This window comes from Eschscholzia californica, unplaced genomic scaffold, assembly GCF_041429995.1.
Source record: "Eschscholzia californica isolate CP2 unplaced genomic scaffold, dmEscCali1.0.p SCAF_2, whole genome shotgun sequence".
In the NCBI taxonomy this organism is placed as follows: Eukaryota; Viridiplantae; Streptophyta; class Magnoliopsida; order Ranunculales; family Papaveraceae; genus Eschscholzia; species Eschscholzia californica.
In genome coordinates this window covers 48344923-48368616 of record NW_028238309.1, presented here as the reverse complement: position 1 = coordinate 48368616, position 23694 = coordinate 48344923, and the positions used below count along the sequence as shown (strand labels likewise).

Sequence of the window (23694 nt, the reverse complement as noted above, 5' to 3'; positions counted from 1 at the left end):
AGAGGGGTATTTCGGGTATTGGATAATATTACTTTTGACCTGATGATGTCAGCACTGCTCGAAAAATCGAATTTGGGGTCAAAACGAACTGCCAGACACAATTGGGGGCCACGGAATTAACAATTTTCACCACTAGTGGCTTCGTCATTTTTAGAGGAAGAAAGAGAGAACAAAAGAAGAACCAAGAGATAAGGAAGAGTACGAGAGAAAGAGAACAAAGGACACAGTACTCTGAAGAAAGAGAAAGATGATAGAGAAACTAGAATTTAGGGGTTAAAATTTTTTTGCTTTCACTTCTACAGTTTTTTGTCCACGAAAAAAATAAAAAAGACCTGCAACTTACAGTTTCTCTAATAAGAATGTAATTCCTATTAAGGGGTTACTTTTTGGACTATTTCCCAATTTATTTTTTCGTCAGACTTTATGTCATTTAATTTCGTCGGCCTCTAGACCAGCAATATTTCGATAATTATCGTGCTTATCATATAGTCTCGATGTCAATGCCTTTGTAATGACCATTGTGGTCAATATTAAAAAGAAATGCATTCTATTGTTATGATTTCAAAAAGAATAATCCTTAAGTGATGATAATAATTTATTATTTTATACAGAAGGGTAACAATAATGAATAATTTATGGATCAAGCTTAACCCCAAAATAAAATGTACGAGGACCTAACTAAATACTAGTCCTTCATAAAAAAAAAAAAAACTAAATACTAGTCCTGGCCTGGATCCCAAGAAAAAGGAAAAAACGAATATAATTAGAATCTTACCATTTATATAACTTTTGAAGAAAGTAAGCACTTTCTAACTCTTCCTTTCTCATGTGTGAATAGAATCTTTCTCAAACATAGAACAAAATGGGGAAAGAAACAATGTATGAGTTGATCGAAGTTTAATTTTGATTTTATGCATCCTTGACTCCAAGAAAGGGGAGAATAGATTTCTTTTTTTCTCAAGTTGAAACACAAAGTCAGTTAGTCAGATAAACCTAGTTGAGTTTAAATGATAAATTTTACCTATTTTGTCAAGTGTTATACGCAAGGAATTGATAGGAACTTAAGTTAGGCATTATTTAGCATTTACTTTAGACTTAAAAGTAAGGTAAAAGTGTACCCAAATATTTCTGTCCTTAAATATTATGATGAAAACAATAAGGACCACAATATAAAAACGTATACGACCGTCAACAATTGGTTGTCCTAGTGGTCCAATGTTTTGACATAAACTCCAAAATCCTGGAGGTCCCAGGTTCGATTCCCAGAGGAGGTGGTTTTCATAGTTTATTGAACTTTGGTTATCAAGGTATAAATAATAGGTCATAGTTTAGTTGGGCTATAGGCCCGGTCTTTGTAAGAGTTTGAATTCGACTGTTTCGTGCTTATCACATCTTTGATGTATCAATGCCAATGTAACGACTATCGTAGATCGTAGTCAATTTCAGAAAAAAAAAATGTATACGACCTATATTTAATAGTTAAGATCAAAAGAAATAGGTCCATCACAATTGTTGTTTATTACGATTTTACAATTGAAAAACAAGACATTTTTCAACAAAAAAAAAGAAGAAGACATTTTTCCTTTTTCTCAACAATTTAGCCCCTATGAAATGAATAAAAAAACATTATAAACCACTAAATTTTCTATTGATTACATAATATACCAAGGGGATCTTAATATCATATCCTTGATCTATTTATCAAATTCAAGTAATTACTTGTTTTTTTTTGTTGAAAGAAGTAATTACTTGTTGAAAGTAAATTATGTTTAGTATATTATTTTATGTGGTCCAAAAGAAGAAAACAAAGAAAAGACATGATTTTTTAACTATAAGTGAAGTTTCTTCTAGGGTTTATAGGTTTATAATCATTTATCAAGGAATATGGACAATTAGAAACACACAAATATATATAGGTGGTACCCAATGCATTTCTCTTCATTGCGAATCGGAGAAAGAAGAAGAGCGAAGTTCCGCAAATCGTCAAACCATCAAAGCAACAATGGATATGCAAGCAACTTTGGAGAGTTATCAAATGTATGATGGTGGTTTTGGATATTCTGATTTTATTAGTGATGGGATCTTCGAGCAACAATTTATCGATCTCGTAAGGGGAGAAAACCCCGAATTAGTACCCACCGATGCGGTTGGTAGTAATTATAGTACTATCATAGATAATCATAATCATTATGATATTGATCATCATGATTTTATGTTCAATCATATTCATATTCCTCCTTCATTACCACTAGCACAAGACTTCTTGAACAATACAACTACTTCTGAAGAAGTACTTTTCAATTATGCTTTGCCTTTTCTAAGTGATGATCAAGACATAATGAGAGGAGTTGGAGTAGAAGGAAGAGGTGATTGTGATGATGAGGATGAGGATGATTGTGAAGAAAAGGTTGATACTAGTAGTAATGTTGGAGAAAATAATTCCGTAGAGACGACTAGCTCCATGAAGAAGAAGGGTATTGATCGATCGAAGACATTGATTTCAGAAAGAAAGAGAAGAGGAAGGATGAAGGAGAATCTATATTCTTTGCGTTCCTTAGTTCCCAACATTACTAAGGTAACTTTCTATTCATATTTTTCTTAAATTTGTTTTTCTAAAAACTTACTTACATGCTAGATGTAAAATCATCTCTCACACATCCTAGAGATTATGGTTTACTTTTGACTTTTGAGTGAGAATATTCCTAATAAAGTGATAAGTAGTACTTCTCATTTTCAATTGGCAACCTAAAAGTTTTTTTTTTTTTTGCTAAGGACCTAATAGCTTTCTTGACAGTCTAGTTTCTTTGGGTGAAATATTTATGGGGAATGAGATGAAATTATTGATGGATCATTTTCATAATGGGTAAGAGGTGTTGATGATGTATCAATGTCTTGTAAGACTAACGTAGATCGTAGTCGATTTGTCAAACAAAAAACTAGCGATGTGATTTATACATGTACATACGTCCTTTTCACGTGAGAGAACCGTGAGCGCATGAATTGTACGTTGGGGTCAACCAATACATCTTTTGGGAGAAAATGATGATTTAGTGCAAAATCATTTTTCAGGAGTGCCTAGCTAGTCATATCAATTTCATATATATATTTCAGTTAATCCCACATAAACAACTCCACTATAAGAGAATATTTAAATATAAAGTCCTTTTAATATATCAACTTTTTTTCCTTTAACATATTTTTTTTATGTATGAGTAAGCAGATGGACAAAGCCTCAATCATAGGAGACGCAGTATCGTATGTCCAAGAATTGCAGATGCAAGCCAAAAGACTGAAAAATGATATAGAAGGTCTTGAATCCTCACTTAAAGGAGTAGCATCAGCATCAACACGACCAACAACAGCAAGATTTCAAAGCTTTCTTCAAACTCCAAACAAGACAACTCAAGTGATTCCAAACTATAAAAGTGGAATCCGGAAAATCATAATACAGGTTTATTACTAGACATAATAAAGATTTTAATAGTTAATTTCGACCTAGCTACCCCAATAAATATTCGTCTTGTACGTAACATTTATTATAAATTTTGTAACTATTCCATATCACATCAGAATTAAAGTTTGTAAAGTATGTAGAAATGTCTTGGAAAGTTTTTCTTTTTGTAAGTTAGTTTTCAGACTCAAATAACTCTAACACCACCTGACTTATCTAGCATTGTTCTATGTCTTTCTCTCCACTAGAGAGATCAGTGTTCGAATCTTAATATTTAAAAAAACGTTTAGGAAGATGACTTGTATATGACAACTAATTAAAGGTTTTGGAAATGTGTTTGTATAGATGGACATCTTTCAAGTAGAAGCAAGAGGATTTTATGTGAGGATAGAGAGCAACAAGGGTGATGGGATTGCTATTTCTCTCTACAAGGCTCTTGAATCATTGACATCCTTTGACATTCAGAATTCAAGTTTCAATACATCTTTTGAGACATCCATCTTGACCTCTACAATTCATGTAAGTAATTGATCATCTTCTTTCTCTTATGTTTAGTTCTTGTTGTATTCAGCTAGGGTTTGTTTCGTATATACTTGATTAATTTCTTGATTTGATGCTTTGACGACGACCAACAGGTTAGAGATTTTGATCAAGATGTGAACTTGTCAACCTTGAAGATTTGGTTATCAAAGGCAGTTTTGGGTCAAGGATTTGAGTTCAAAGTACTTATGAGTTAACTCATCCCTTAATTAGGTCAAGCATATATATATATAGTTTTTTTTGGTTTGGGTGGTGTCATGGAAACAAAATTTGTATAGGGCAAAATTAATATTAGGGCGCCATGCTACTTTGCATGTGCTATATATTACATTTATGTATCCGAAATGATAGAGTGCCCAGCTAGAGTGCCCACTAAAATGCCTGAATTTCCTCATTTAGAAATAAAAGCGGTCTCCACCATAGTCAAACTTTGAAAAAACCTTGTCTTTTAGTGGATCCACGTCAGTTTGTCACCATTTTGGACATCGAGCTGGGCACTCTTGCATCTCCTTTTATGTATTTGTACGAGAGATCGGAGTTTCAATTTACTGTTTCGTCAAAAAATTACAGCTTCATACTGTTTATATAGTGATTTCACATAGTCCATAATAATCACATATATTTGGCAAAATATATACCTCCAAGCTTGTTTTAGATTTAAAGCTACTAACTTGCACCATTTATATTGTCAAATTCATATTCTGGACAACCCTCGTCAACAAATAAAATGTGAAAAAGTTTAAAGAATTTCTCGAGTGACAATGAGAAATTCAAAGTAAATTTATACTATCAATATACTTGAAAAACAAAATGAAAAAACAAACTGCATAATCTACTCTAGACGCACAAGCTAAAGTGGAGAGGTTGTGGAAATATGTTGTGGTATCATTCATTCCTCATTTGAATCATGACTGGTCTGGTGGTTGTCCTTGATCTCTTTCCATTCCCCATTTCCCCTGTCTACATAATCTTGGTCTACTCTATCACATGCATTCCCACATATCGGCCAGGGGCTGAGGACTATCCTTATTTGGTTCAGTGTTTCGTTGAAGTGGTCCAAAGGAGAGATAACACATTTATCTGTTGTAGTAATTTTGAAAGTAAAATCAATAGATGCTGTAAAAATAGAAGGATACAGATCCTTGTATTACATTTATGCTAGTAGGATTTACAACTAAATGCAAATTTTACATAATAAGGGACACACATAAAGGAAAGACTTGATATAAAATAAATGCAAGAATATCTCAAAATATATTAACACGATTCTTACTTAGGTGGGATTTTAACCGAATCCCACTAGTTCACTGTCATTACCTTCCCGCAAATTGAACGCTGGACTGGAACGGAGATTCAATATGGGACAATTACCCAAGAAAGGTCAATGAGAAAGACTCGTGGTGAGAATGTCGGTCGATTGATCATGTGACAGAACAAACTTGATAAGAAGAGAACCATTAATAAACCCAAAAGGGTGCTTACCCGCAAGTGCACGGGCATGACAAAAGAAACACTCTTCATGTCAAATTCTGAGTTTAAAGAGGATATAATATCGGACATGACAGAAGAAAGCCCACCTGTAAGTATAATATCGTCGACGTGCAACGTAAGTAAATGAATCCAGCAGCGGTAGATAGAATAAATAAGTATCGAATTTGCTCGTCCTAAAACCAAGACGGTAAAATAAGTGCTAGAACGATCATAACAAGCATGAGATGCATGCTTGAGGCCATACAGAGCATTCTTAAGGCGACAAACATACTTCGGGCAGGATGGACAGTAAAACTAGGCAGGTGAACCATATAGACCTCCTCTTATAATTCCCCGTGAAGAAACACATTCTTCACATCCAACTGAAAGATATGCCAACTATTCGAAACACCAATGATAGAATGATACATATGGTAGTGGCCTCGACAACAAGAATGAAATTTTCACCAAAGTCAAGTCTCGATTTCTGGGTAAAACCTGAACCACCAAATGAGCCTTATATCGATCAATAATACCGTCGTGTTTCAGTTTCTTGTGATAAATCCACTTACGATCAACCATATTCATAGAGGGTGTGTGCGACACAAGTGTCATGTTTATGAAGAGTTGCCATCTCCTCTTCTATAGCCAATTGTCAATGAGGAGATGACGAAGTCAAACGATAACCTCGTGGATCCTTAATAGCCGAAAGTGCAGTAAAAAAACATGAGTCAACATCAACAAAAATAGTAGAATATCGAGGAGGAATGGGGTAACGACATAATACCTGTAAAGCAAAATAAGACTGTGAAGGGTATTATACCCTTATACTAGTGTTTATAGCGGATAACGACATCTAATGTATAACACTAGTATCCCCAAGATCATCATGCAAAACTAGTAATTAACTAATAGGAAGATAGTAGATTACCTTAATCGTTATTTTCCTCGAGCTAGTTGAATAGATTAAAGAAGACCAAGAGCTTCAAACGTAGCTCCTCTACTTTGGACACCGAACGGTGTATTTAATCTCCCTCCTTGAAAGCTCGCTAGCACTCCAATGGTGGTTTGATAATAAGAAGACCTTCTTCTTGCTTGACTAGAAGATAGCTTGGGAATTAACTCACTTTCTCCTCTCTACTTGATGTGGTAGAGTAAGAAAGCAGAGAGAAATTTCACACCTTATTCTCTGCTCTAAGAGTGTTCATATAGAACCCTAATGAGAATACACCTCCTCAAAGGTTTCCTAAAACACCATTTAGAATAAGATTTAGGGAAATAGTCGAAAATAGCAATTAATGATATTTTCTCAATTCCCTAAGGAGGAGGTGTCCAAACACCACGAAATTTTGCGTGCATACTACTGGGTATGTCAGCAACTCACCTTCCAAAATTCAGCCCAATCCGAGTCTCGAAAGTACCCGAACCGGCCTAGGCCCAAAACCTTTATTTCGGGTCTTTTTGCTATCATTTGCCCAAATTCTATTTAGGCCCGTGAGATATGTTTATGGGACATTCCCAATGTTATATCATACTCCCACTAGTCATATCATCCGATTAAATACCTATTCTTATGTGTAACCCGATGTAGGATCCAATCGAAGTTAGCCGCGAATTACTTCGTAATTCGACGATCGTAGTTGGTTTCTAGCTAAACATACGACCCCTAAATCAATCAGACTTGATGATCTTCTTCATCGATTGTCCTAACCGACATATTGCTCGCATTGCCATCTTGGTCGAAGGACATCTCCTTCAACTCCTTCAGACTGTTCCACCACAGGAGACTTTTCGTTAAGCATAGAGTGGATGAGAATGGAGAGGCATCCTGAAGAACCAACTTAGGCATGCGGTTAAGGTGAAAGACGACAGTCTGAAAGACATTGACCCAACAAGAAGAAGAAAGTTTACTATGAAAGAGAAGACTAAGAGCATCTCCAATGCAACACTCAATCTTAGAAACTCTAAGTGCCACATATGATTTTTAGAGTTTTTTCTTAAAAACTCTCTCCGATGCAACACACTATTTGGATCTCTAAGATGAATTGTCGAGGGTGGAATAGAGATATCTCAAGAGGACGCTCTATTTCCAGAGTGTCCTCTTGAGATATCTCTAATTGTCCAACTCGTCAATATTTAACTTTCAACCAATAGAAATCGAGTATTCTACATTGTCTAAATAACTAAATTACTTATTTACTCAAATAATTACGTCACATAAGTAAATAAGATAATTTTAGAGTTTTGCGTTGGAGACACAAAAAAATTGAGGATCTCTATATTCGCCACCTAAGAATCTCAATTGGAACTTAACATCTAAGATAAATAGAGATCTTTTTGAGTTTTGCATTGGAGATGCTCTAAAACCAGTCTCTGTTATATGTCGATACTTTCACTCAACTTTAACATTTTGAGCCAGAATGTTGGTAAAAGACAGACGTCCTGCAATACCACATTTATTAAAAGTTAAAAAAAAAAATGAAGAGATTAAAAATAACATGATATTTTTGTAGAGATTTGACTAAATATGGGGTTTTTATCTCAAAAAACCACCTATTTGTTATTGCGTTCGGCACATGGATTAGCGGGATGGACAAGTATTTTCTAATTAAAAACCGACAAATTTGCCAACACATTAATCCAATCACATACTCTCCTCATTCTTGAAGTCGCATTTAGTCTTTCTTTCCTCGTACTTCATTTCTCAATTGGACTTGCCCAAAGCTCGAAGAAACCGATCATGGCTGACGAAATAGAGGGACTAAAGTTTGAGCAGAAGCATGGGAAAGGGAGGGTTAGGGTTGGTAGGATATGGAGAAAGGAAAACGGAGGACAACATTTCTTTGTAGAATGGAATGTTAGCATTAGTCTACTCTCTGATTGCTTACCTGCTTATGTTCATGGTGACAATTCCGACATCGTTGCTACTGATACCATGAAAAACACTGTAAAAATCCCCTTTCTCTCTCATTTTATTACGATTTTATTTGTGGGTTTCAATTTTACTTGTTTAAATAGTTCAATTTGATTTCTTCTTTAACTAGTCATAATTGAATATTCTTTTCTATCTATTTACTGATTGGGACTTGGCTGATCGCAATGGATTTTGTTTCCAGTTCTAGATCTATGATAACCCCTTAGGAATTTACTCAGTTTCTTTGATCCAATCTGAAAGAGGTAATTGAAGTACGACCTAACATTTTCTTCATCTAAATCAATGGTAGGGAAGCTCTATTCCAACCACAACATCTGTTTTTGACTAATGTTACCACATACCCTACTCCCCTTGTCTATCGGGCACCCGATTCTCGATATCCTTTTTGGGTAGGTTCGAGATCCAGTACCCCAAAATTGGCCTAACGAATCCTCTGTCTTAATTAACCCAATTGCTATGTAAATATCTACAAGCTCGACTAATAGAGTAGTTAACTACAAGATTTATAGTTATAGCGAATTAAACTTTTATGTTTCATGGAGATAGAATGTCGAAAGTAAGTGTGTGTGTTTGTGTTATCTATTATACATGCTTGTGCATCATTGAGAGTATATATTGGTTTAAGAAAATAGTCAAAACGTACTGCAACAGAAAATAACGTACCATATAGATATACCCCTAGGCCCTAGTGTAACCGATACTCACATGGTAGCGTACCATGTACCCAGCGATTTGTATACTAAGTAGCACTGGTTTTGACCTGTCTCTATTGTAATGAGTGTCTTTCTGCAGCGGCAAAGAGAACCAAAAAAACACAAAATGGTATAGATTAGCATAGAAATAAAGCACAGATTATAACCTGTTTGGATCATGCTTCTTTGGGGTTAAGAGTGGGGAAGATGTGGCACCCACATTCAATAGATATTTATTAGGAAGCTGGAAACCACAATCAAGGTTTTTTGGTTGTAGCCGCTGGTAGGCACTTACTCGAAGTTACCAATTCTCACATCATTGATTTGATAATGAAGTTACAATTTGTTCAATGCTAAATGATTTGATGAAGATAAATTTTAATGAAATACTTCCCTCGAAATCGACATCTTGATGCTGTTTATGCAACTAATTCCCGGCCATATCAATGAGGGTATTTGTTTGAGATTTAGTATTGTTCTTGATGGACTGTTTGATTCAAACTTATATTCTGTTGATTTTATCTTATTTTTTCATTGCTCTGCTATCTCCGTTATTGTTCTTCATGATTTCCCTTGTTTCTTTCTTCATAAATTATTCATCTGTTGTAAAAGAAACTGTCTTACTTCATTATTTGAATCATATAAGTTCTAAAATGAGTACATACTGCTCATAGGTATATGCAAAAGCCAAGGAATGTTCAGAGGTTCTCTCGGTTGAGGAATTTGCAATTGAACTTGGACTGCACTTCGCATCCTCCTATAAGCAGGTGCATGACTATATGAGAATGATTTCAAGTATTTCTCATTATTTGCAAAATTTGTAGTAAGATGTTTATCTCGTATTTTTCTTCCCCATGTTCTTGAACCAGTTTAATCGTTATTTCTTAAACTGGGTCAATAGGTTTCTGTGGCAATAATCAATATAGTAGAGAAGCCATGGGAACGCATATCCGTAGATGGTCAACCACATGAACACGGTATATATCTCCTTATTCTCATAAAAAAAACTTTTCTTAATATTGATCCTTGACAAAATTTATTGTAATATATTGGCAACAAGTATTCTCTATCCATAAGTGATAGACCTTAGTGTCAAGAGATGGTGGATTTTTGTTAAATAACATTTATCTTGAATGACTATAAGAGAACAGAATTGGGATATGGACGAAATATAATGAAAGACAACCTCATTGAGGTCCCCTATGAAATGAAGCAGAATGGAGCCACTAGAAATAAGTTCTGGAAGTTGGGAGGAAGCTTCGAACACATTTTGGTGGACAAACCATTTGAATCTGCATACACAGCGGAGACTCTTGAGGTATGGCGACTTGTGGCATGCTGCCAGTTCAATTCCCTAACAACTCTGGACTTCGTTAATTGGAGTGAATCACCCGGATCTTGAGTCAACTAGTAGATCATCAAGACGGGCTCTGGGTTGACAAGAAAAGGACACAAAGAGGAGTTAATGATGTAGACTTGCAGATGCACCTCCATGCACACCTTGAAGGAAGTGACCTTGTGTCGAGTAGATGCCCTTTACTTTTTTGTTCCGTACTTCCGTAAACTTCATTAATATAAAATGTAGTTTGTTGAGTACTTGGCTTGATCGTTGGAAAAATAACTGTTGTTTCTTCGAGCACCAGCTCAATTAAATTAGATACTGATTGAACGGTTATAAGGTCCTTGCAATCACAAAGTTATTCCCACAGAGTAACAGGGTTGAAAACCATTTCTTGGAGAAAATATTATTGAGCTCGGAAAGTATATTTTGCATTGTAGGTTTTAAACTTGGATCTGAGAAGCACACAGTAGAAGCAATAGTGAAGAAATCTGGTGCATTACGGGTTACTTCTGGAATTGAAGGACTGGCTTTGCTGAAAACAACCCAGGTTGTTATTTATTCCTGTCTCAGTTTAGTATCTATTCAAGTAACAATTTTATGTAAATCAGAGAGAAAAGGGACCTTCATCACTATTTACTTCTAACATTCTATTATATCATCATCTTCAGAGAAAGAGGAAGTTCAAATTTAGTCGTCCTATATGTATGCAATGACATTTACAATACAGTTAAATGTTGCTTATGTTTCATTGTTTTCTGAATAGTCAGGGTTTGAGGGATTTATTAGGGACAAATATACTTTTCTGCCAGAAACAAGAGAGAGAATGCTGGCCACAGAGGTCAGCGCTTCATGGAGGTATGGTATATCTTTTGCGACTCCTATCCTTAAACCTCGTATATCATATTCTCATTCTCTGATTGTCAATTATAAAGAATAAATTTTATCGAAAAGAGAAGGTTATGATAAAATGATTACTACTCATGCAGGTATGCTTTTGAATCTCTTTCTACCGTTCCTATGAAGCAGCCTTACTTCACAGAGAAGTACTTAGATGTGAAGAAAGTTTTAGTTGATACCTTCTTTGGTCCTCCGAAGGAAGGGGTTTACAGCCCATCTGTTCAAAACACACTTTATCACATGGCGAGGGCTGTTCTCAGCAGGTTCTTTCTCTGTCTCTCTCACTCTCATCAGTGGATTCATGGATCTTTTTTTTTTTTTTTTTTTTTTTTTTCTGTAAATTGACTTTGGTAGTCTCTTTCCAGGTTCCCAGATATAGCATTCGTGCAATTAAGAATGCCGAATCTTCACTTCTTACCAGTTAATCTACCAAATAAGGACAACCCAACCATTGTGAAGGTAAGAGCAATCAATTTATTGGTCTATTTGAAGTATGAAGGTGTTTCAAGTCTTTTGGGAAATTACAGATATTGGAAAGAAAGTTTAACTCTAGGAAATCTTCAGAGCAATAGAAAGGTCCATAATAAACAAATTAGGAAACAACCCCTAACCCTAACTTTTTTCATGTACACGTTTACTAAAACAATATGTCCTTACTCGCACGAATCACGTTCATAGTTTTGGATTATCCATTTTCTGTGAGTTTCTTGTGTTAAGAAGGGTAATCTAAACCGGGCATACTTTTTCTTGACAACATTGTGCAGTTTGAAGACGACGTTTTTACACCAACGGATGAACCACATGGAACAATCGAAGCAAGCCTGAGTCGGACCTGGTCCAAGATGTAGTAGGAGCTAGAAAGAGGACTTATTGTTGTAGTAAGACCAAACATCTCAATGTTTCCTGCAAGTAAACATAACTTAAATGGAATGAATGTAATTATATGCTGAATAAAAATCTGTTGCTTCCCTTTATTTGTACTTCACTGAGATTTCTTACTGAATGGGTTTCGGCTCAGCCCTAATTGAGTTCGGTTGATCCACCTAAGCAACTCGTGTCTTGGGATTTGAGGTTGCTAAACCCCATCTGTGTTAAAATCCGAAGTTGGTTATTATGTATAAAACATCTTATTATCAGAGTATAATTTAACATTTTAACTTTTTTATATGCATCTGGGATTTGCTTCTGTTTGATCTTGAGCCAACCCTCCCCCCAACTGCTTAGCCGGTTCAACGAAAACTAAAACGGTGTTGTTAAGTTTGATCTTGTTGACCCACGTTTAATGTCCTAACAGTTTCTTCCACCATTTATGTCGATAATATTTAATATTTAACACAACAAAGTTGTTTCTAATATTCCTCCACGATGTAAAATGAAAACTTGCTGGATGGACTATTTTTTGTTGCTGCTAGTTACCGTTAGTTTTCTTTCTTTTATAGACTTCTTTTTCAAAAGAAATTGAAAATGGGTCTCACCAACCATTTTCATCATCATAACATTACATCTCCTTGTATTTATGTCTGGAAGTTGGATCAATTTCTTCTCCATATCAACTCAGGGAGGTGTAGGGCATTGAAAAATGGAATCGAACCATCAGCCGATTAATGACAAGTTCATGAAAGTTGTCACTGAAACATATATCGGTGATGATTTGATCGGGAGGTGGCCATTGAAAGACATAACAGAATACATCAACTCTCTTGTAAGTTATATATTGAAAGCAATTTGGCTTTATGTTTGTTTATTTTACATCTTCTATTTCTGTCGAAAGTAACTGAAAGTAACTCCTTTTATTGAGCAGCTTCAAGTCAATGAAGCTTATGAGAGAATGGGCCATTGGAATACTATTATGGATTTTACGAAGGAGAATGCCGGAGAGAAGCTGATTCAGCCCATCTCCCATGGCCAATGGACAACAAAAGATGAAGTGAAGATCGATCGGGATGATAGGGGCAAAGTTCTGATAAAAGGATTTAGATAAGTGTATGGTGTCCCGTGTCCACGAATAATGGGCACTAAAATTAAATTATATTGACAAAGAAGGGGTGTGAGCAAATGTTTTTTTTTTTTTTGATGAAGTGGTGTTAGCAAATGTTGTACGAGAGGAAGCATTAGTGTTATCCATAGAACCCATCCTAAGTAGTTTAATATTTGGTAGGTTGCACATTAGCATGGAGACATATGATGATATGACTATACAAAATAATTGAAAATATATTTTGTGCCTTTGCTTTTGGTTGGAGTAGAGATATTTTTGTTTAGTAAAATAAATTATAATGATCAAAAGTATGTCAGGATAAAAAAAAGAATGTTATTCAAAGGTAAATGAAGTCCAGAAATTAGTTTGGAAAGATGAATTACTTTTCTCATCAAAATACTTGGTTTTAATTTTCACGATAACTCCTATTGAAGAGGTTGTTGTGCCCGTTGTGGTAGTAATGGTGGCGGTGGTAATTGGCCAGTGGAAGTGGTGGCGAAAAGAGTAAAAATATATATTTTTTTTAATGGAGGATCACCATCAACGAGTCCGTCGACTACCCTTATTTTTTTTTTGTGAGGTCGACTACCCTTTGCGAACAGAGATAAGGAGAGAGGGTGGGGAATGGGGAAAAAATTCACCATAATATTGAATGCCCCGGACACAAAATATTATGCCCTGGAACCGCGGCCAAAATACATCCTTAAAAACGCGGTATTGAAATAAAATTTCCCGCCGTTTTTCTATAATCTCCCGCCATGGGATGAGGGTACTGGTAGCAAATTTCAGTAACCGAATTGATTGCGACAAGTTTATAATTTCCATCTCTCTTGCTTGCGCTCTCTGTCATGGAACACTCACCACCGTCTTACCACCAGGTACTCTTCTTCTTAAACCCTAGATTTTCCTTCTCCTGGTTTTGTCTTTTTCATTTTCAGTATCTATTTTCAATCTTGAAAACATATATTGAAACCCTAAAAGAGCAAGTTAGAACACAATTTTATAGAATTTCAAGAATCAGAAATACAAATGAGTTCCTCTGACTAAATTCTTTCAATTGGTTAAGCACTAATTGTTCTTTCTAGCAAAAATAAGTCAATATTAATCTTACTTATCTAGGGTTTAGGGTTCATATTTCCGTATATTAGGGGATTCCTAAATGATTTCGAGGGACTAGTATAGTAGATTGTAGTAGTACAGTAGAATTGCTGTTTAAGGGGTTGCTGATGCAAGACAAACCCCCAATTATTAGAGTTCCATCATTACCATCTATTGTGTTAATTAACAGGTTTGGGTTTTTCTTATTAATCTGATATTCTTCAAACTTGATCATTAATTCTTTTACTTGATCTGATATTTTGGATCGAGATTTGATAAAAACAACTCCTTTTGAACATTGATTTGCAACAGAAAGGTTAAAACTTGGATCCTAACAAAATAACACCTAGGAGAAGTCTCTTTTAAAAAGCTCTTGAGATCAAGTATGCAGCCGAAAATTAGTGCTTTTCTCAAGCCTTCTACACCCAAAAGTCACAACCCACCGAAAGTTACTATACAGTCAGAAGTGAAGGAACCAGAGATTCATATAACATACAAGCGTCGGACTCCAAGGGAAGATCCAAAGAGGTAATTAGTACAATCCGGTTCATTCTCACAATGTGGTTTATTTTGTAGACCCATTTCCCAGCTTTTGAAGGTACCAAATTGAGATTAACTTCGATAAATTTTCAGCGTAATTTTTGTTTGCAGTTAGTTTCTTTAAAGTTTTGAATGCCTAGATGCCCTATACTAGACTTGCACCTTTATACTGCTCAAACACATGCTTGTCTTATTTTCGTATTCATGAACTATAAAATCATCTTATACCCATAATCTGAAATTCTTAAGAGAGATGAAGTTTTAGTTCTCTATAAACAACTCGTTGCTGATTATATTAACAGAAGCAATGAAGATTATGGTACTGAGAATGGAGAAAAACCTCTTGATGTTCCTATAAGATCATCTTCTAGTCCCAGTAGAATTTTGAACAAAAAGAGAAGTTATGCCCAGCTTCATTTGGAGTTAGGGCAGTCAGATTTCCTTCTACATACTTGCTCTATATGCGGACTTAACTATGCTCGAGGAGAAGAAGAAGATGAGAAGGTTCACAAAAAATACCACAAGGACTTCACTCATGGAATTCCTTTCAAGGTATTACGAACAGACATCATTCAGTTTCTTTATTAAAATGTCAATCTCTATTTTGCTTGTTGTGTCTTATTTTAAGTCCTTGTATAGGGTTGGAGCAATGAAAGACTCATTTCAGCTTGTCCGAGTGAACGTGCTCGCATTATTTTGATGTTAGATGATGACCCCCCAGCTCAAAAGAACAAGGTTTAACTTCCTTCTCATCTAAGCAGTTGGACTCCAAAATCAGGAGTCAATTGGATGAAAATCTTGGCTCGTTTATTGATTCTCGTCTTCAAAAAGAATTTGAACACACACACATACACACACACACACACACAAAAGCTCACATATATGATATGAATATACATAAATACAAATTTTTATATGGAATACAAAATGAAGAAAGAAACAAAGGAAAGGGGTCTCAGAGATACTCATGAACCCGACTACTTGGCTTTTCATTGTTATTTCTACTAATTATATAATTTAGTCCACATTTAAGAATGCAAAATTAGTTAACTCTTTGAAAGATTTAATGAGGGCACTCTATTCCTGGCAGGTTCAGGAGGTATCTAAGATGATGGAAACTGAACTTGGTTTGAGTGAGGGATGGCTTATTCATAAACTCTGCAAGGTAAAAACCTTGTTATTCTTTTATTTGATAAAACATTACTTAGATATGGGTAGATGTGAACTGAACTCTCTTACTCTTGTTTTTAGGTGTATCTGTTTGTCTCCACTCAGAGAATCATTGGTTGTCTAGTTGCAGAACCAATAAAAACTGCATACCGGGTGATGCCAAACTTAGAAGTTCATAAAAGCTCCAAAAAGACAAATTTGAAGGCAGCTAAACCAAATTATACTAAACTCCAATTTGGGAATATCAATTTTCAGCGGGAAGTAATTAAAAACGAGCCTTCTGTTAGTAAACTTGAGACAGTGGAGGATTCTAGTGGAGTACTTTGTTATGAAAAGGTAGCTGTGCCGGCGGTCTGTGGTATTAGAGCAATATGGGTCACACCCTCTAACAGAAGGAAACATGTTGCCACCAAATTACTTGATGCTGCAAGGTTAGTACTTGTCTATCTTTTCATTTATGTGTTTTCTAGCAATATTCAAACTGAAAAAACTAAAACTACCTCAACCGATCTTCCACAGCTTAAAAGACGATAAGTAAACCTAGTAATCTCCTCATTTTCTCGATCAATGACTTGAAATCAACTGAAGTCTGCAGGAACATCTAAATGAACTATTAGCTATTTTAACCACTGTAATTTGAATCTAGGGTGAACTTACCACCCAATGGGCCACTACTCACTTTATCAAGCTATTTGATTTATAAATCATAATATTTATTTCTTCATTTTGGGTTAGTTTATGATCTTGTAAAATCAATTCCTGGCATTGAATGAGATCTAAAATATTAATGTTTTAGAGTTTGATGTTCTTGACTTCAATCTTGGTTATGCAGGAAGAGTTTCTGCATGGGTAATATAGTAGAAACATCAGAGTTAGCCTTTTCTGAGCCAACCTCTCTTGGAAAGGTATTAGCATCCACATACACAGCCACAAACTCTTTCCTTGTATATATTCCTTCTTGAGCCTCTCTCTATATCTCTCAATTTGCTCAAGTAAACTGACTTAGTTATCAGTTGTTTCTTCTCTTCTTTTTCTAGTGACAATTCAATTGATGTGTTTAGTTGAACCAACTGTTAGAGATGGTCGCTTTTATAGTGTGTATATTTTATTGAATAATTTGGAAGTAAAGATATATATTACCTTTATTGATGTAGACGCAACGGAAATTAAAAGAATACTAAATTTTGAATAAAGAACGAATAAAGCAAAGGGAAAATACGATAATTTGATAAATAATTCTCTGAAAGGTGAATAACAATGACATTCCTGACCTCCTTTTATAGGAACTTAGATTCTTCTAGATAGACTCCTAAATATAGAAAATACTTAAACTTAGAAACTCCTAAACCTAGACTTAATAGGAAATACTCAAACATATAAAATCTCATATCTAACCCTAATGGACTTGGCCGTGAGGCCTTCTAGATAGCTTGGCCGTGAGGCCCAGTACAATCTTCATCAACCTCTCCTTCTCTCAAGAGGTTCGTCTGAACCGTTTGTGAAGGGAGTTCAGTTCTTCAGGGCCTTCTTCAAGGGGCAGCAAAGTAACAAGTTTCTTATTCCAAAGAAATTCATAAGTATTGGCACGTCCACGGTAAGTAGCATCCACGTCCGATTGCCAAGGACGACCTAAGATAAGGTGACATAGATCCATGTTCGTGATGTTGTAGGTGATTTCATCCAAGTATTCAGACCCAATAGAAAGAGAGATCTTACACATCCGGTTGACACATGTAGTGGTTCCTGACTGTATCCATGTGGTTTTGTAAGGGGTTGGTTTAGGTGATGTTGAAATCCCCAAGTAATCGACAAGTTTTGCAGAAATTAGATATTCTTCGCAACCATTGTCAATAACAATAGTACACACCTTTTGCATTAGAGTCCTTGTAACAAACAAATTCTTCTGCTGAGAGTGTTCCTTTAGGTATAGAGTGAATAAAATCTTCCGTGTAACCAACATAACGCGATCACCATTATCAGGATTGGTGACCACCTGCTCAATATTATCGTCATTTGAATCGTTGTCTGTTTGTTTTTCAACAAGATTGGCTTTTCCTCTAGAAGGACAAGCATTACAATAGTGCCCAGTTGTTGGTTTTTACACCCTTATACTAATGTCAATGGCGGAAATAAGACATCGATTGTCTACATTAGTATTCCCAGGATCACATGCATAAGCCCATAATAATACTAAGCAAAACTAGAAGATGAATACCTTATTCGCTAGTTTTCCCCTCGAACCTTTCCAATTGCTTTTGAGGAGACCAAGAGCTTCACACGTAGCTCCTCTACTTGGGACACGAGCAATCAACTTGATCTCCCACGAGCAATCAACTTGATCTCCCACCTTGTTGTTAGCTAGCATACCAATGGTGGTTGGAAGAAGAACACCTTTCTTCTTTGACTAGATAGATAGTAATGAGAATTAGCTCACTTTCTCCTCTCTACTTGATGTGGTAGAGTAAGAAAGCTTAGAGAGAAATTCCACACCTTATTCTCTGCCATAAGAGTGTTTATATAGAACCCTAATAAGAATTCACCTCCTTTTAGGTTTCCTAAAACACCCTTTAGAATAAGATTTAGGGAAATTATTGAAAATAACAACTAGTTGATATTTTCTCAATTCCCTAAGGAGATGACGTCCAAACCCAGCCAAAATTGGCAAATTTAATGTTCATAACATAAGGAAACGTCCCTAAAAAAATCAGCCCAATCCGAGCCCTAAAAGTGCCCGAATCAGTTTAGGGCCAAAACCCCGTTTTTGGGCTTTTTGTACTATCTTTGCCTAATTTCTCTTTAGGCCTATGAGATATATTTATGGGACATTCCCATTATTATATCTCACTCCCACTAGTCATATCCTAGATCAAATTGACACTCTTATGTGTAACCCATTGTAGGATCCGGTCGAAGCTAGCCGCGAATTACTTCGTAATTCGACGATCGTGGCTAGTTTCTAGCTTAAACTCCACGACCCCTAAACCAACCGGACTTGATGATCTTCTTCATCAATTGTCCTAGCCGACAAATTGCTCGCATTGCCTCCTTGGTCAAAGGACATCTCCTTCAACTCCTTCACCAGTTTCATAACAACCATAACATTTAACTGGGGGAGGTTTCTTGTAAGGATTATCTACCGCCGATTTGTAGTTGTCTTCTGACGGTTTAGGAATGTCAGATTCCTCCTTTGTTGTTCGAATAACCTGATTCAGTGTAGAATGACCACGATAAAGAATTCTGGAATTGGTTTCAAAAGATCGAGCCACGCTAATGCACTCAGAAATTGACGAGTAAGACCGCATATTTACGAGATCCTTAATATCATTACGAAGCCCATCTTTGAATTTTTCGACTTTCATAGACTAGCTCATTTAGGTTTTCCTGCACACTTCAGTTGATTTCAAGTCATTGATCGAGAAAATGAAGAGAGATTACCAGGGTTACAGATAGACAAGTACTAACCTTGCAGCATCAAGTAATTTGGTGGCCATCTAATAAAAATACAGGAATTACTTGTATACTCAATTCATATCAGCTAAGACTTCTACTATAAGAATCAGCAACCCATATGAAAATGGAAGTATAGCCATTCTTTATGGAATCAGATGGGTCGTTAATCTCAATATCAATTTCCTTCAGGTTGAAAGTGATAATTAAGCAATCATCAATCACCTCAATAACTCTAGTATAATGATCCACTGGCAGTTCAAAGCATGTAAAAGCCAACATGAAAGTTCTCCCATAATTCCATAGCATACGAGTATCTCATATCCCTTGCAAGATGAAAGTAAAAACAGATTTATTAAGAAGTTGATCATCTCTATTTATACATTCAGTTCGAGGTCAAAGAGAGATGAAGAACGATTATAGAGAGAGAAAGTAATCTTAACTAACTTGTTAGTTACACTAAAACAAACACTTAACAGACTAATCTAATGAACTAAAACGTGTGAGCTGTGTGTGTGAGTGGAGTGCCTTTAGACTTCTTCAATGTAGCTTAACTCAGGTCTCGCACTATTCACACACCAACTGAGTTCAAGACAGTTAATTCAGTTAAGCCAAAACCTTCCTTCACCATTCGATCCTTCTCCTTCAGGCCTTCACCATTTGATCCTTCTCCTTCAGGTCCTCTATCTCACAGCCCCCTCAAACTCATGGGGAGAGGAAGGAACAACCATGAGTTTGTCCCTAATGAATACCAAGCTGGAATGTAAAAGACCTTTGGTGAAGATGTCAGCCAGATTTTCTTCTGAGGAGACAAATTGAATCTTCAAAGTATTTTGCATTACCAAGTCTTTGAGAAAGTGAAAATCAATGTCCACATGTTTAGTTCTAGAATGGAGAACTGGGTTAGAAGCCAGGTACTGTGCTCCCATATTATCACAGTGAAGATACATAGGAAGATGAAGCTGAACATGTAATTCCTTCAAGAGATAAGAGACCCAAAGCAACTCAAATGTGGCAAGTGACAAAGCCCTATACTCAGCTTCTGTAGAGGATCGAGAGACCACACTCTGCTTCTTGGAGGACCATCATATTAAAGAAGACCCAAGAAAAATACAATACCCACTGGTTGATCTTCTCGAATCTGGACAACTCCCCCAGTCTAAGTCTGAATATCCAGACAGAATTGACAAGTCTCCTGAGGAAATGGAAGTGCCAGCACCAATGGTGCCCTTGAGGTACCTTAGGACCTTTTTGAGAAGTACTAGATGTGGTGTTCTAGGATCATGCATAAATTGGGCTAGATAGTTAACTGCAAAAGTGATATATGGCCTTGTCATGGTGGCATATTGGAGGCCTCCAACAATGCTCCTGAAGAACAGTGGGTTATCAATAGATTCACCATCTAATTTTGAGACCCTCTTTCCACGAGAAACAGGGATAAGGATAGGCTTGCTATCAAGGAGATCAGCTCTATGAAGTAGATCAATTATATACTTTGTCTGAGTGAGGTGAAGTGTGGAGGTAGAAGTGAAATGCTGAACCTCTATGCCTAGAAAATAACTAAGTTGGCCTAACTGTTTCATGGCAAATTCCTTGCCCAAATCACCAATAAGTTGCTTCATAAGATTGGTACTAGAACTAGTTAGGATGATATCATCCACATAGAGGAGAAAAATTAAAATGTGATCACCTGAGTGAAAGATGAACATGGAAGTATCTGAGGTACTCTGTAGGAAACCCCATTGGAGAAGATAAGAGGCTATCCTTGTGAACCAGGCTCTTGGGGCCTGTTTCAACCCATAGAGGGACCTATTTAGAAGACAAATCCAATCAGGTTTATGAGGATCCTCAAACCCAGGAGGTTGTTTCATATACACCTTCTCATTCAAGTCTCCATGAAGGAAGGCATTTGATACATCAAGCTGCTGGATAGACCACCCATGAGTGACTGCCATGGTTAAAGCAACCCTGATTGTTTGAATCTTCACTACTGGACTAAAAGTCTCTTGGTAATCAAGTCCTTCTTGCTGGTTATAACCAAAGGCCACCAACCTTGCTTTGTACCTTTCTAAAGTACCATCAGACTTATATTTAACCTTAAACACCCACTTACACCCAAGAATATTCATAGAAGACTCCTTGGGTGTGAGGGTCCAAGTGTTATTGTGAATAAGTGCATCATATTCTGACTACATAGCCAGCATCCAATTCTCATCTTTTATAGCCTCCTTGTAAGTTTTTGGTTCAATAATAGAAGACACAGCAGCTATATATGAAGTGGGAAGGGGATGAGGGATAGTAAAATGAGACACATGGTCTGGAATCCCTTTTGGTTTAGTGATGCCACTTTTGAGTCTAGTTTGCATAGGGTGTCTGTTTGTAATAGGAGAGGTTACCACATCAGAGGGTGAGGTTGGAGTTGGAACAGATGTGGAGGGCTGGTCATCTATATGAAAGGATGGTGAGGAAGTGGAAGTGGATGGCAGAGAAGGAGGGATAGCAGAAGAGACCTCCTGATCAGTTTGGGAGTATTCTGTATGATAAGAAGGTACTGATAACAATGGACTTTGGGAAAGAGATGGTAAGGGCAGTATTTGGTAGGTTGATGAGGGTTCTAATGGTGCAGCTGAGGTAGTGGTTGTGATCTCAGCAAATGGAAAACATGATTCATCAAAGATTACATGTCTTGAGACATACTCCTTGTGAGAAGAGATGTCAAGGCATTTGTAACCTTTATGAGATGGACTATATCCTATAAAGACACACTTAGCATACCTAGGACTTAGTTTATCATGTCTAATATCACCTAGGTAAGGATAACATGCTGACCCAAACACTTTTATCATTGAGTAGTTTGGACTCTTATGAAATAAGATCTCATAAGGAGTTTGATAGGATAATACCTTGCTAGGAGTTCGAATATTGATAATATAAGAAGCTGTGTCAAAGGCATGGAACCAGAAGCTCTTTGGCACAGAAGCTTGAAACAGCAAGGTATTGCCCATGGATGTTATTTGTCTATTCTTCCTCTCAGCTTTCCCATTTTGCTCTGGGGTATAAGGACAAGAGCATCTGAATAGAATACCACATTTGTTTAAGTGTGATTGAAATTCCCCTTTTGCTAATTCAGGAGCTCCATCACTTTGAAAGCATTTTATTGTGGCTGAGAGAAGCTTTTCATAGTGTCTTTGAAAATGTTGAAAACACTTCAAAGAATCTGATCTTAGATGCATAGGATGGATCCAAAAGAACCTACTGAAGTCATCCATGAAGAGAATATAATACCTTATACCAGATTTGGTGGTGATTGGGGCAGGTCCCCATATATCACAATGTATAAGCTCAAGAGGACCATGTGTAACACTTTCAGAGGATGAGAAAGGTAATCTCCGGCTCTTACTAAGCTGACATGAGGAGCAGACAGAGAGAAAATCTTTTGAAGTCAATTTGATCATCTTCTCCTTATCTAATCCCAAAATTATGTCTTTAGAAGGGTGTCCAAGTCTGTTGTGCCAAATTTGTGCAGATGCACTGACTGAATATGCTGCTTCAGGACTCCTTTGTTTTGGATCATAGGGACTAATAGTGAAGTCTATGTTGTATAAGTTGTTTACCATTGGCCCATCAGCAAGGACATCTTTTGACCACAAATCTCTAATGAGGAAACCCCAAGGTAAGAACTCAACACTACAAAAATTCTCTTTTGTGAATTTTGAGATGGATAACAAGTTCTTATGAATAGTGGGAACATGGAGCACCTTTTTGAGTTGGAAAGCAGTTGTTCCAGCAACAACAGTGGCTTCTCCTGTGTGATCAATTGTCAAGGACTTACCATCACCTATCATCACTCCATTGTTACCTTGATAAGGAGTGGTATCTTTCAAATTTTCTTTAGTATGTGTCATATGGCTGGTTGCTCCTGTGTCAGCTATCCAATTCTTGTCTCTTCTATTTGAACAAGATAAATAGGTTTCATCAATGATAGGTTCCTTTGTATTCACACTGTAGTGTGCTTGTTCTTCCTCTTCCTCTGTAAATTGATCCATGAACTCTCCTTCTTCTTCTTCTTCTTCAATTTCTTGTAAATGTAAGTTAGCAAAATTCCTTTGGAGTGGTTTGCTTGAGGTTCCTTCT

The 23694-nt window shown here is 36.4% G+C and overlaps 3 protein-coding genes across 3 annotated transcripts; all 3 read left to right on the top strand.

The window, feature by feature from the left end:
- Nucleotides 1-2002: 2002 nt before the first annotated feature.
- On the top strand, nucleotides 2003-4206 carry LOC147558595 (transcription factor FER-LIKE IRON DEFICIENCY-INDUCED TRANSCRIPTION FACTOR-like). The gene is made up of 4 exons (XM_086659038.1): nucleotides 2003-2575; nucleotides 3221-3451; nucleotides 3797-3970; nucleotides 4087-4206. Exons 1-4 carry the CDS (start codon nucleotides 2003-2005, stop codon nucleotides 4186-4188), a joined length of 1080 nt encoding a protein of 359 aa, XP_086515164.1. The 3' UTR covers nucleotides 4189-4206.
- Nucleotides 4207-7980: 3774 nt separating this feature from the next.
- LOC147558594 (uricase / urate oxidase / nodulin 35) lies at nucleotides 7981-12482 on the top strand. The gene is made up of 8 exons (XM_086660298.1): nucleotides 7981-8408; nucleotides 9763-9855; nucleotides 9990-10065; nucleotides 10868-10977; nucleotides 11194-11285; nucleotides 11417-11590; nucleotides 11693-11786; nucleotides 12092-12482. The coding sequence occupies exons 1-8, from the start codon at nucleotides 8202-8204 to the stop codon at nucleotides 12173-12175; spliced, it is 930 nt and encodes a 309-aa protein (XP_086516424.1). The 5' UTR covers nucleotides 7981-8201; the 3' UTR covers nucleotides 12176-12482.
- Nucleotides 12483-13870: 1388 nt separating this feature from the next.
- On the top strand, nucleotides 13871-17258 carry LOC147558593 (protein CHROMOSOME TRANSMISSION FIDELITY 7-like). Its single transcript, XM_086660297.1, has 7 exons — nucleotides 13871-14183; nucleotides 14716-14931; nucleotides 15246-15495; nucleotides 15583-15678; nucleotides 16034-16108; nucleotides 16195-16544; nucleotides 16946-17258. The coding sequence occupies exons 2-7, from the start codon at nucleotides 14789-14791 to the stop codon at nucleotides 17073-17075; spliced, it is 1044 nt and encodes a 347-aa protein (XP_086516423.1). The 5' UTR covers nucleotides 13871-14183; nucleotides 14716-14788; the 3' UTR covers nucleotides 17076-17258.
- The last annotated feature ends 6436 nt before the right edge of the window (nucleotides 17259-23694 follow it).